Source organism: Crotalus tigris, unplaced genomic scaffold, assembly GCF_016545835.1.
Source record: "Crotalus tigris isolate CLP2741 ecotype Arizona unplaced genomic scaffold, ASM1654583v1 scf7180000024427.8105951120:4207309, whole genome shotgun sequence".
Lineage (NCBI taxonomy): Eukaryota > Metazoa > Chordata > Lepidosauria > Squamata > Viperidae > Crotalus > Crotalus tigris.
The window spans coordinates 2,907,819-2,920,924 of record NW_024100595.1 but is presented as its reverse complement, the minus strand read 5'-3'; the positions used below and the strand labels follow the sequence as shown (position 1 = coordinate 2,920,924).

Below are 13,106 nucleotides of genomic sequence, written 5' to 3'. Positions count from 1 at the left end.
AAGCTGCAGCAGTTTCAAGAAAGAGAATCAAATTGGTTAGCCTTTTCTCTGCATAAACCTTCAAGGAAGAAGATTCTCTTGATGCTTGTAAAAGCCTGCAAAGCAAAGCCAGCGTGTCTGTGTAAAAGACAGCTTTCAAGGAGTGATTCAGAAGTTTTGTTATGCTAATTCGCTTGCTAGCTAACCTTCAAAGTGAAAAGTGCCTTGTATCTGATTCAAAATTACTTTGGACCTATTCTCAAATTAATGTTTATAACGGGGAGAAAAGAAAAACAAAAATCTACACTTTTGTTCCTTGCATGAAAAGTTTGAATTTTAACACCAAAAGGAGCTTGGGCTTTTCCCCCTCCCCTCTTTGCCAGTGAATCACACAGCCTGAAACAAAGAACCGTTTAATGACTGCCTCTAAAGTTCAGACAAAAGCAAGGTTTATTGCCTTTCAATAAACTCATCTGTTGCCATAGTGACAGCCCTAGGTATGCTCGGAATTTCAGCCAATGTTATAAGGAGGAATCATCGCAGAAGCACCCCCTGGTGGTCATGCAATTTTTTTTCTAGCTGAGTCACAACAGCCACAATTAATTCAGCACACAACAGAGCAAATCTGTTAGTTAAAGTGCAAGCTACTTAAAGTTATCCCAAGCTACCAACACCCCCCAGAGGGCACAGAGTGTCTTATCAGAAGCATTCACTCACTCACCCAAGCTGAGCACTAAGCTGTTCCAGCTTGAGAGAACGTAGGCAGAAGAAATCAAAGCCAAGTCTCTTCGCTCATTATCACAGCTGATGACCCGGAGTTCCAGCCTGCAACTGACCAGGTGGGAGTTTGTACCTCTACATTCTCTCAGTGGCTCACTAGCAGTAACGTGGTAATAGGAAGAATTTGGCTAGCCTTTTTAACACCCCCTAGAGGGCACAGAGTGAACTTACCAAAAGTACTCACTCACTCAAGCTGAAGGCTAAGCTGTTCCAGCTTGAGAGACAGGAAGCAAGAGCCAATTGCCTTCGCCTATTATCACAGCTGATGACCCGGAGTTCCAGCCTGCAACTGACCAGGTGGGAGTTTGTACCTCTACATTCTCTCAGTGGCTCACTAGCAGTAACGTGGCAATAGGAAGAATTTGGCTAGCCTTTCTCCACACGCCCCCTAGTGGTTAAAGGAAGCTCTACACGCAAGCCTTTAACCGCACCCAGAGAAGCCCCTCTAGTGGTCAAAGGGTGAACCTCAAAGCCAGAGAACCCTGGTAGCTGACCCACAGCAAGTGATCCCTAGTGGTGAAGGGGTGAACTGCACTGAAGTACCCACAAACACAGGAGAACGCACCCAGTAGCATCTCCACCCACAGACAGCACCTCAGAAGCTGATCTACAAGTAGCGACCCCTAGTGGTCAAAGAGAGAAGTTCTTCAAATTCTCTTCAAAATAGCTGAGAAGGGCACGGAACCTACCCTAACCATGGAGGAGTGTCTTATTGATTTGGACAAAGGGGCTCAATTAACCAGCCTAGTTGAAACACCCCAACCAGTCAGTCAAGGAGAGATGCTGCAAACAGCCAACCTTGACCAGTACGCAGAGGCTGAAACTCAAGCCTCAACAAAGCCCAAAATGTCTCAGGGTCAATACGATCTTAGACAATGCAGAAAGCTCACAGAAGCCATGCACTCACATCTGATGGAAAAATGGCACACCATCCACAGGCGCCATGAAAGAAGCTGGGAGAGATTATACAAACTCTACCATGAACAGAAGGAGGAACTCTCCCCAGAATGGGCACACGCAGTGGAAGGAGATAAGGAAGACGCCTATGTACAATGGATGGACTCTGAACAGCAACTCAAGGACATTCAAGAACAATTAAGAGACCCAAGTGTCGACAGCGAGATGCAAAGCCTCAAGCTAATAAACGAGGAACGCAAGAAGTTTCTAGAAAGCTCACAGGGTTCCCCACAGCCCGAGCCTCACCAAAGAGGCAGTCTGGTTGACAGAGCCGAGTCCAAAGTTTCATGCTTTTCACATGCACCATCCCAACGATCGTACGCAGATCCATCTCAGGTATCTGGAAAGGCCTCATCTTTCCGCCACATGTCCAGGGCACACTCTAGCGTATCCCAACAATCACATGTCACAGGCGCCTCCCGCCTTTCGAAGGCATCCTCCCGCCGCAGCCGAGCATCCAGAATTTCACAGGAAGAGCAAATAATCTTAGATGCTAAAGCCGCTGAAGCTGTCTTTCGTGTGGCACAAGAGGAGAGGCAGAAAAAGAAGGAGTTGTCGGCCATAGAACTTGAGGAAGCTGAAATAGAGGCCAAGCTACAAGCCGAAGCAGCCCAAATGCAAGCCAAAGCAGCCCAAATGCAAGCCGAAGCAGCCCAAATGGAAGCCAAACGAAAGGCTATAGCAGCCAAAATGAAGGCCAAAAGAAAGGACGCCCAAGAAGAACTTGAACTTACTCAATGCCAAAGAGTTATGGCAGACAAAATGGCTAGAGCGGAAGGCCTTCAGAGAATACTCTAGTACACCACTTTCTTGCCAGACAGACAACAACTGGAAAACGAAGAGCGTCGTAGCTGCGTACAGACCTATGTGGACATCCAAAGCGCATTCCATAACGCACAGATGAGAGCACCACAGCCAGCCACGAGCCCCCCAAGACCGAGTAGACGAACAGAGGAATCTCAACGACCTGATTCGCTGGTCAACTGCAGAGTTGATGTCACGACACCTAGGCCACGAGATCCTCCCGCCGTTGTTGCCACATCGAACCTGATGGGATTACCACCAATGGCAATGACTGCACAGCGGGGAGGGCCACAAGATCTTTCCACCATTATTACCCCAGCAACGGTGACAATTGCACAGCGGGGAGTGCCCCAAGATCTTCCCACCGTTATTACCCCACAGAACCCACCAAACCATACCACTAATGGCAATCGGATGGATCCACCTATAGCGCCAACAGCCCTACAGCAGCACCAGCCGTCGCTCAGGGAAGAGATTGAAAGAGTTAGAGCCACACTAGAGTCACTAGAGTCCCTGCTGCACCAACAGGAGGAAGCGCCCCAAGGAACTGCCACCACTCCTGACTACAGAGGACAGCCCCGAGCATCAGCTCTGACAGCCTACCAGGAAGCTAGCTACACTCTACCAGAAACACAGACCTTCCAACACGTAAGCAAGCAAGAGCCTGGGCTCCCTCAGCTCAATGCCAGAGCAGCAGAGTTCAGACCAAGCCAACAAGGTCCCTTGCACGTGACATGGCAAAATACACCCAGCCACCAATACGCTGAAGGAAGTTACCAGCCAAACATGGCACACGCCCCCACTCCTGGAAGCGAGGTACCATCGCCACCCGGTTACACCCCTATGAGACTTTACAGAAGCAAACTAGATCTGGCATCCAAGGGTGTACACAAATTCCCCGATAAACCGGGAAAGGACTACGTATTGTGGAAGCTCACATTCCAAACCGCCATCCAAGATGAAGCTATAACATCGAGCGAAGCGCTCGGACACATGAAAACATGGCTGGGACCGGCTTCCACACGATTAGTAGAGAACACTCAACTAGCCCACCTAGGCAACCCAACTACCGCCCTTCTCAAAGCTTGGGAAAGGCTCGACGAGCGGTATGGCGGACATGAACTGACAGAAAAGTCGCTCTTAGATTGCATTTACACCATCCCTAACATCAATATCAATGATCACACCCAGATGTTGGAATTTGCAGACACGCTCTCGATGCTACATTCAGTTCGCGAGCAACCCAACATGCCGAAACTTATCTGCCTCGATCAGTTCGAGAAGCAAAGGATCATAGTTAGAAAACTACCAAAGCAGTCAAGGGATGAATGGGCCAAAATATCAGAAACCCACAGGAACCAAGACCCTGACGCACCACCCGCCTTCACTGTACTCGCTGAATTTGTGACCGACCAAGCAAAACTACGTCATAATGCCAGCAACTTCGAGCCAACAAATGACAACTTCAGCCCCAACCAAAGTTCTTCCCAAGCTACGGACAGAACCACACCTTTGGTGTATAAAACAGACATCACGCCTTCCCCAAAGAAGTCTCCAGACGAACAAACACCGAGAAGCGCTCTTTCGAACCCTCATCCAACTACCAAAGGCCTAACTTGCCCGATACACAAGTTCTCTCACTCTCTAAATGATTGCAGAGAATTTAGGAAGAAATCCCTAGATGACCGAAAGACCCTACTCAAAGAGAATAGGATATGTTTCAAATGCTGTGACTCTATGGATCACATGGCCAAGGACTGCACAGCTAATGTGAAATGCCACCTGTGCAACAGCGACAGGCACCCAGCAGCCTTACACCTAGAACCTAAGATGCTGCCTAAGGAATCACGACAAGCAACTAGCTCTACACCAGACTAATCACTGACCGAGTCCTGTTGCTAAGGAAGACCAGCTTAGACAATTGAACCTCTTCAGTTCCAGCTGTTCCTGACCCTTCTGTCCCAGCTGTTGTTCCTGATTCTTCAGCTCCAGCTGTTCCTGAGTTTCCTGATGTTCCTGATCTTGATTCTTCAGCCCCAGCTGTTCCTGAGTTTCCAGATCCAGCTGTTTATGTCTTTCCAGGTTTTTCAGTTCCTGAGTATCCTGTGAATCCTGTTCCCCTCATTCCCGAGAAGCTTGGGTTCCAGTTTTTTCTGTTCCAGATTTGGTTCCAGTTTCCTTCACAGGAAGAAGACCTTGTCTCATTGGGAGACAAGACTGCATACCAGAACTATTGGCCCACAGTTCCTGCGCACCGGGCCCACCCACTTGATGAACTAGTTTACCCAGCTGAGATCCAGATCATGAAGCCACATGAGTCAGGTCGTGACTAAAAGACACTTGTACCAGGCTGATCACCGATTTGGTCCATTGCTGATGAAGACTGAACCACAAGATTAAACCTCAAATTATGTATTGTCTTATGCATTGTTTGATGTAACACTTGCCTTTTTCATAATTGTGCATGTTTTATGTTTACCTTATAGTTATGCATGTTTGATACCAAGTTTTTACCTATTTAGTCACAAGTTAACCACAATGAGTATTGCATGCCTTGATGCTACGTTTTTACTATTTTAATAGTGGAAATATAAATTTCCAAGCGGGGAGTGTTCTGGCCCATATAGCTCTATGGCCCATATAGCTCTATGGCCCAGCTCTATGTTGGAAGGTCTGGCAGTTATTGGGTTAAATGCTAGGTATGTGGATGGGTCAGTGGGAGGAGTTCCAAAGGTCTTTGGGAGACTTCCTGGACACAAGCCACATGGGAATCTCTTTGTCTGTAACAAGCATGGGCCATGGAGGTCATAGAATAGCCTCAGTCATTATAAAGATGGTGTGAAGAGCAATAACATTTTCTTACCTAAGGAAAGGATCTGAAAGATGAACAAACATGTATTTCCAGCAGCACCAATCTCAACGTGAACGCAAGTAATCTTTCTCATTAAAATACATTTGTTTATTATAAGATCGTTTCTTTTGAGTTAACTATCTGACTGGATTTGAAATATAACGCTTCAAATTTGTGTCAGAATAGTATGTATGTATGTATGTATGAATGGGCGGGTGGATGGATGGATGAACAAGTGGGTGGGTGGATAAATGGATGGATGGGTGAGTGGGTGGATAGATGGATGAATAGACGGACGAGTGAGTTAGTGAGTGTGTGAGTGAATGAATGAATCAATGAACGAACGAACGAATGAATGAATGAAACAAACTATTGTCTCCCTGAGACTTTAGAATAGAGCAGGGGATTATGAATCTCACTGAATATTTCGTCCAGATCACATATCAAATGAAGTATTTCTCTCCCACTCTTGTTCTGAGAAATTTCTGTATTTTGTCTCTCCTTCTCTACCACTTGTCATAACTGCAGAAACAGCTTCCTCAGCAGCAGGTCCAGCTCCAGGAAGCCCAAATACGCAAGGAGAAGACGATTGCCCTGCTGAATCGGCAAATAGCAGAAGTGGAGGTACCAGCCCTGGATGTTTGTTTGTCTGTATGTGAGAGATTCAGATAGGTAGGTAGTAGGAAGACCACATGGTGGTTTATAACAGATCTATAAAGATACAACATTAAAACATTGGCTCACAATTGTATTGCTCCATGCTAATAAGCCCATGCCTACCTTATGTGTGTGTGGGTACACAAACACCACACACAAACACATCACAGAGTTATTCTACAAATCTACATTTAATTTGTATTGTAAACATTGTATTCTACAAACTTTATGTTTAGAGAGAAGATCCCCACCCCTTGTCAACTCTCCTCTTGGTTTTTATTTTCATATTTAATCTTAATTTTCAATTATGTTTCGTTATGTTTTTATCATTTTGTAAGCCATCCAAAATCATTACAACAGGGAGATGGGTGGCATATACCGGTCCATGGATAAATTGTCTTCCATGAAAGTGGTCTCTGGTGCAAGAAATGTTGGGCAGCGCTGCTATAAAAGATAAATATAATACTGAGGGGAAGCTTTGTTGACAGTGAAGTGTTGGATACCAGGAACAAGCTGTCCAGGCCTCACAACAGAACCATTCCTTCTTATTCTTCCCTTATGTCAGGGCTTTTCAACCTTTTCACCATTGTACCACTTTTAGGATATGGCAGTATCCGAGTACCACCAGTCACCTAGCAAGGTGTCAAAAACTTGATGACCCCCCCAAAAGGAAAAAGTGATACAGATAATCCTCGACTTACAACAGTTCACTTAGTGACTGTTCAAAGTTACAATGGCACTGAAAAAAGTGTCCCCCAAGCCACAGCCAAGCGAGACACCTGCCTGCCCGCCCGGTGGCGCTCTTCCTCCTGTCCAAGGTTTTCATTGTTGTGAGCATTTCTGTTGAGGATTGGCAGCGGGGGTGGGGTGGGAGGGGTATTTGGTTTTTATTCCCCCTCCCTCTGTCTGCTGGGTGGTTGCAGCAGGTTTTGGTCCCTTCACATGACCCTGGGACACCGTGACCGTCTAAATATGAATCAGTTGCCAATCATCTGAATGTAAATCACAAGACCCTGGAGAGGCTGCAACATTCCAGCTGATCGGCGCTTCTTCTGGGCTCAGCAGAAGCACCAGGATCAGTGCTGAGCTCCAGCTGGAGCCTGGCGCTGATCCTGGCGCTTCCGCTGAGCCCTGACAGCCCTGCAGCTCCAGCCATCTCTTGCTCAGGCTTATGCGGTGCTGCCACCAGTTCAGCTCATTCCCCTCCCCCGCTACCACTTTTCTAGGATAGTTGCGTACTACCTGCCAGGTGCTAATGTACCACAGGTGGTACCCGTACCACTGGTTGAAAAGCCCTGCCTTATGTCGCTAGAATCAGAAGAATAATTTGGGGTTCCTACTTGAACTGGGTTGTGTAAGAATAAATCAAAATGTAATCCGGACAGCTGGGGAAAGGAGGTTTATTTTTCCCCCCAAAGCAAAGAGATTTGCCTATGAGGGTAGCTACAGAGAAAATGGGGTACACGAGGGCTGTTTTATAGGGGAATTTGTCCTGGGTATGGCTTAAGGAGTGTGGGTCTGTGTATGTGTTGATCCAGAGAAGGGCTTGATTAAATCAAATGATGTGGATTGTGTCTCTTCATTTGAATTGTGTTATAATTATGTTTACATTGTGTTAATTGGGTTTTGTGTGTCTGCTCGTATTCGTTTACAATTTGAAATAAATGTCTAATTCATTCTTATGTTTGCTGTAAACTTAAAGGATTTTACAGATTGTTAATCAATAACTTCGTTGGAGACCTTGGTTAGTTAACACGTGATTCCCTATACAACAGTGATTCCCCAGCCTTTTCGGCTTGGTGGACTGGCAGGGGGGAGAAGGGATGGTCCTGTGCGAGTGGCAGGTGCATGTGTGCGCAACTCCATTTGTGCAAGCAGTGGGCGCATGTGCTCGCTACTCGCACAAGTGGAGCTATGTACATGTGCATGCTCATCCCCTGCTTGCACAGCCAAGAGGATTGGCACTCCTGCTATATAATATTTCTAACCTCGGCTCTTTTATGACTCGTGGACTTCAACTCCCAGAATTCCTGAGCCAGTATGGCTCAGCTTGGAAATCTCTCCCTTTCCCCTCAGCATGGCTGACTCGGGAATTCTGGGAGTTGAAGTCCATGAGTCATAAAAGAGCTGAGGTTACCTACCTCTGTTTCTAACACATAATTCTAACAATTATATACATTTATAAATTCTTCCCACACTAGGAAACAGTATCCCGGTTCAAACACCAAGTATCAGATCAGCTGGGGGTCATGCGGTCCTATCTGGGGGTACTGGAGTCTTCCCTGGGCCAGGAGGCTGAGCGGGTGCAACAACAGGCCACCGAGGCCTTGCAAAACGAACGCAAGACCATGACCCGCTACCTGGACCAGCTCAAGCAAATGGAGATGGTGCTGGGCAACGTGCAAGACGAACCCCAGACTGAGTTCCTGAGGGTGAGGCACCTCCATTGCCCTCTTTCTGATCTTTTTTGGTCTTGATGAAACTAAAAACCAAGTCAAAGCTGATCATGCTTCTGCATTGTGTGTTCAACCTTATTGTAGGCATATATGGTGTACAGGTGGTCCTCGACTTACAACCGTTCGAAATTACCACGGCACTGGAAAAAAAGGCGACTTACGACCATTTTTCACACTTACAACCATTGCAGCATCCCCATGGTCATGTGATTAAAATTCGGATGCTTGGCAACTGGCTCATATTTATGGCGGTTGCAGTGTCCCAGGATGATATGATCAGGTTTTGCAACTTTCTGACAAGCCGAGTCAATGGGGAAGCCGGCTTCAACTTAACAGCCATGTTACAAACTTGACAGTGATTCACTTAACAATCAGGGCAAGAAAGGTGATAAAATGGGGCAAAAGTCATTTGATAAATGTCTCCCTTAAAAAATTAGAAATTGTGGGCTCAGTTGTGGCCGTAAATCGAGGACTACCTATATCTGTATTTCATTTTTTAATTGCCTAACCAGGCTGGTAGGAATCCTGGAAGTCATAACCCAACAACTGGAGGGCTTCAATTGTTAAAATCTGCCCTGTGAGAGAAAACTATCTGAACTTTGCTAATTTCTGCTTTCTTTTTTTCCTCCACAGAAATATTGTCTGGTTGCCAGCAGGTGAGTAACTGTCCATTTAAAACAACCCATCAGCCAATCCTCTTCTCTGAGTTGTGCACATTTGAAGTATCTCCAATATGAGAGGTCCTTGGTGCTCGCTGAGCTTGGCTGGTTTCTTGTAGACGTTTCGTTGCTCAAACTAGGTAACACCATCAGTGCTAATAGGAGGTGGGGCTTTGCTCTCTCCGCTCTTTCTGCCTACTAGTACTGAAGATGTTACCCAGTTTGGTAATGAAACGTCTAAAGGAAAACAACCAAGCCCAGAGGGCACCAAGGACCCCTCACTTAAGTTCCTCCTTACGAGGACCACCTTCTTAGAGGATGAGAGGGACAAATGATGACACATATGTGACAGTATGACACAACTGACGCTGCCTATGTACTTGCAACAGACATTAGGGTAGGTCAGGGGTAGGCAACCTTGGCTCTTTTATGACTTGTGGACTTCAACTCCCAGAATTCATGAGCCAGCATGGCTCAGCTGGGAAACCTCTCCCTTTCCCCTCAGCATGACTGGCTCAGGAATTCTGGGAGTTGAAGTCCATGAGTCATAAAAGAGCCATGGTTGCCTACCCCTGGGTTAGGTGTACACAATTTCATCCTTCGTGCAGCGATGACACATCATCATTTTGATTCAGTATTACTTGTTGAAAATGCTCTTAATGCAACTTGTATTTCACTTGCATATTTAAAGGCATTGAACACAGAGTTCCTCAACTTACAACAATTCATTTAGTGACCATACAAAGTAACAACAGCACTGAAAAAAGTGACTTACGACTGTTTTTCATACTTATGACCATTGCAGCATCTCCATGATCACGTGATCAAAATCCAGACGCTTGGCAATTGGTTCATATTTATGACGGTTGCTGTGTCCCAGGGTCACATGATCACCTTTTGCGACCTTGTGACAAGCAAAGTCAATGAGGAAGCCGGATTCACTTAACAACTGGGTTACTAACTTATTAACTGCAGTGATTCATTCACTTAGCAACTGAGGCAGGGAAAGTCATAAAACGGGAAAAACTCACTTAAAAAATGTCTCGCTTCACAACAGAAATTTTGGGCTCAGTTGTGGTCATAAGTTGAGGACTACCTGTAGTCCTGAAACTACAGAAGCAGAACTTTACTAGAATCTCAACAATTAACTAGGTTTGTCTGTGTATGAGAGAAACAAGAGGATGATGTTCTGAATGAAGGACACCTTCCTTAGTTGCTGTTTACCAAAAACTCCAACGTTCCTTAATGTTAAGCTAAATAAATGCAGAGAGTATGTTTTACTCTCCTTAATTTGAGAAATTATAACACAAATGCAAAATTATAATACAAATTATAATACAGAATTAGAGCACACATACAACATTATAACACAAATCAAACTTCCAGAGTTTGATTTGTATTATAATTTTTTATTTGGCAATTTTATTTAGGCACTCCATCACTGGAGATCATGGGCGCTCTCTCACTGGAGGTTGTTAAGAAGAGACTGGACAGTCACTTGTCTGAAATGGTATAGGTTCTCCTGCTTGAGCAGGGGGCTGGACTAGAAGACCTCCAAGGTCCCTTCCAGTTCTATTCTAATTCATTATTTTGCGGTGACGTGTGGCATTAGCTACTCAGCCTTGTATATCTTCTTTTGGGATATTCCATTCCATTTCCCACTTTCCTGTTCAGCTGTTGCTCCATTTCCCTGGAGCCCACTCAGTTTCCATCTATCTCTCCTTGATTCTATCTTCATAATTTCCGATTTCATAGATTCTTCGCTAATTATTAATTGTCCTTGACTACCCAAATTTCTGTTGCTAAGTGAGAAAGTTGTTAAGTGAATTTTGCCCCGTTTTACAACCATTCCTGCTACAGTTATTAAGTGAATCACTGCGATTGTTAAGTTAGTAATGTAGCTCTGAAGTGAATTTGGCTTTCCCGTTGACCTTGCTTATCAGAGCATCACAAAAGAGGATTATGTGATTCCAGGACAACTGCAATCATTGTAAGTATGAACTAGTTGACAAGTGTCCAGATTTTGATCATGTCACCATGAGGGTGCTGTAACAGTTGTAAGTGTGAAAAACATCATGTTTTTCAGTGCCATTTGAACAGTCACTAAATGAATGATTGTAAACTGAGCACTACTTGTACAGCAAACCTTTAGTCTCTCTAGCTCTGCTGATATTTTGTAAACAGGCTGTCCCATTTTTGCTCTGCAGGTAGCAGCACTTTGAGAACGATTTCTTTATGACCATCAATCAATTTTTCTAAACCTCATCCTGTTTTCTGGAGATGGTTGGATTAAAAGTTGCCTCAATTTCCCCAACATGGGGGGCTTGTCTTCCAATATGTATTGGTGGGCTCTTTGTTTGGGAACCTTGTTCTAATAAACAATTAACTATTGTTAAATGTTATCATTTTTAATAAGAGGGAAATGTAAACGAAAAGTAGGGGGAATCCTCATCCCCCCCCCCCAGGCTGTGATAAAGTGTCTTCTCCTTTCCTTCTCCCTGTAGATTGCAGAAGATTCTGGGGGAATCTCCACCCGTTGCCCGCATGGACATTCAGCTCCCCATAATTTCTGATGAGTTTAAGTTTCAAGTATGGAGGAAGATGTTCCATGCAATAATGCCAGGTAGAGACTGCCACTTGCAGGATAAGGCTGCATGTGTCATGGTTCCGACAGATGAAAGTCTTCAAAGAACTTTGAGGCATTGTTTACCTTAAAGAATCTTTATTCGAGCAGCATAGATAGCATCGGCACATACATAAGCAAAGCCAAAAATCTGGATTCCCCTCCCCTTAGCACATAGTATCAAACACAATTCCCTCCTCTGATTAACAGTCATAAATCATATTCTCCAATTAGTTTGAAATGCAGGCTTTCCCTCCTTTACTCCAACCCGCCATTTCTTATCATCTCTTATTTCAAAAGCCCTGAATTTACACACTATTACAATATTGTTATGTCTAACTAACTCCCATCACATTCTTCCTGCTCCCCCAGTATCATCCAATTCTAAGAGTAAAGCATAAGAAAGAAAAAGGCTGCATCTCCATATGTTGTCAAAGCAAGAACATCCAATGTTAGCAGCATTGACAGCATGTGTGTGTGTGTGTGTGTGTGTGTGTTTTAAAAAATGCAAGAGTTAATGTAGGAGCTCCAATTTTCCTCACCCCAGTCTACATATATTGCCATTACAGTAGAGGTTATTGCAGCTTGTCACATGACACGACATAAGGTAACACCTCCGCTCTGAGAACTAAAGAGAAGGTGGATTTTCTAAAGATAAGGTATACAGGTAGTCCTTGATGTATACCCGCAACTGAGCCCAACATTTCTGTTGCTAAGCAAGATAGAGATTGTGAGTTTTGCCCCATTTTATGACCTTTCTTGTCATAGTTGTTAAGTGAATCACTGCAGTTGTTAAGCTAGTAATGTGGTTGTTAAGTGAATCTGGCTTCGTCCTTGACTCTGCTTGCCCGGAGTTCGCAAAAGGTGACCACATGACCCCGGAACGCTACAACTGTCATAAATACAAATCAGTTGTCAACACCTGAATTTTGATCACGTGACTGCAGGGATACAGACACAGTCGGGTGAAAAATAGTTATACCTTTTTCAATGCCGTTGTAACTTCAAACGGTCACTAAATGTCCGGTTGTGAATCAAGGATTACCTGCATTCAGTTTCTGTGTTACTCAACTCTGTCCTTTCTAAAATACTACTACTACTGCTGCTGCTGCTGCTGTTGCTGCTGCTGCTGCTGCTGCTGCTACTACTACTACTACTACTACTAATAATAATAATAATAATAATAATAATAATAATAATAATGTTGGAAGGGACCTTGGAGGTCATCTAGTCCAACCCCCTGCTCAGGCAGGAGACCCTATAGCAGGGGTGTCAAACTCAATTTCATTGAGGGCCGCATCAGCATTGCGGTTGTCCTCGGAGAGCCGGGTAGATGTGGC

At 44.8% G+C, this 13,106-nt stretch overlaps 1 protein-coding gene across 1 annotated transcript in view; it reads left to right on the top strand.

The window, feature by feature from the left end:
- TRIM72 (tripartite motif containing 72) overlaps nt 1-13,106 on the top strand; it is a 29,826-nt gene that overhangs the window by 14,912 nt on the left and 1,808 nt on the right. Inside the window, exons 3-6 of the mRNA XM_039330461.1 lie at nt 5,900-5,995; nt 8,230-8,460; nt 9,118-9,140; nt 11,648-11,766. Coding sequence (XP_039186395.1) covers nt 5,900-5,995; nt 8,230-8,460; nt 9,118-9,140; nt 11,648-11,766 — 469 coding nt within the window. The remainder of the gene's footprint in view (nt 1-5,899; nt 5,996-8,229; nt 8,461-9,117; nt 9,141-11,647; nt 11,767-13,106) is intronic.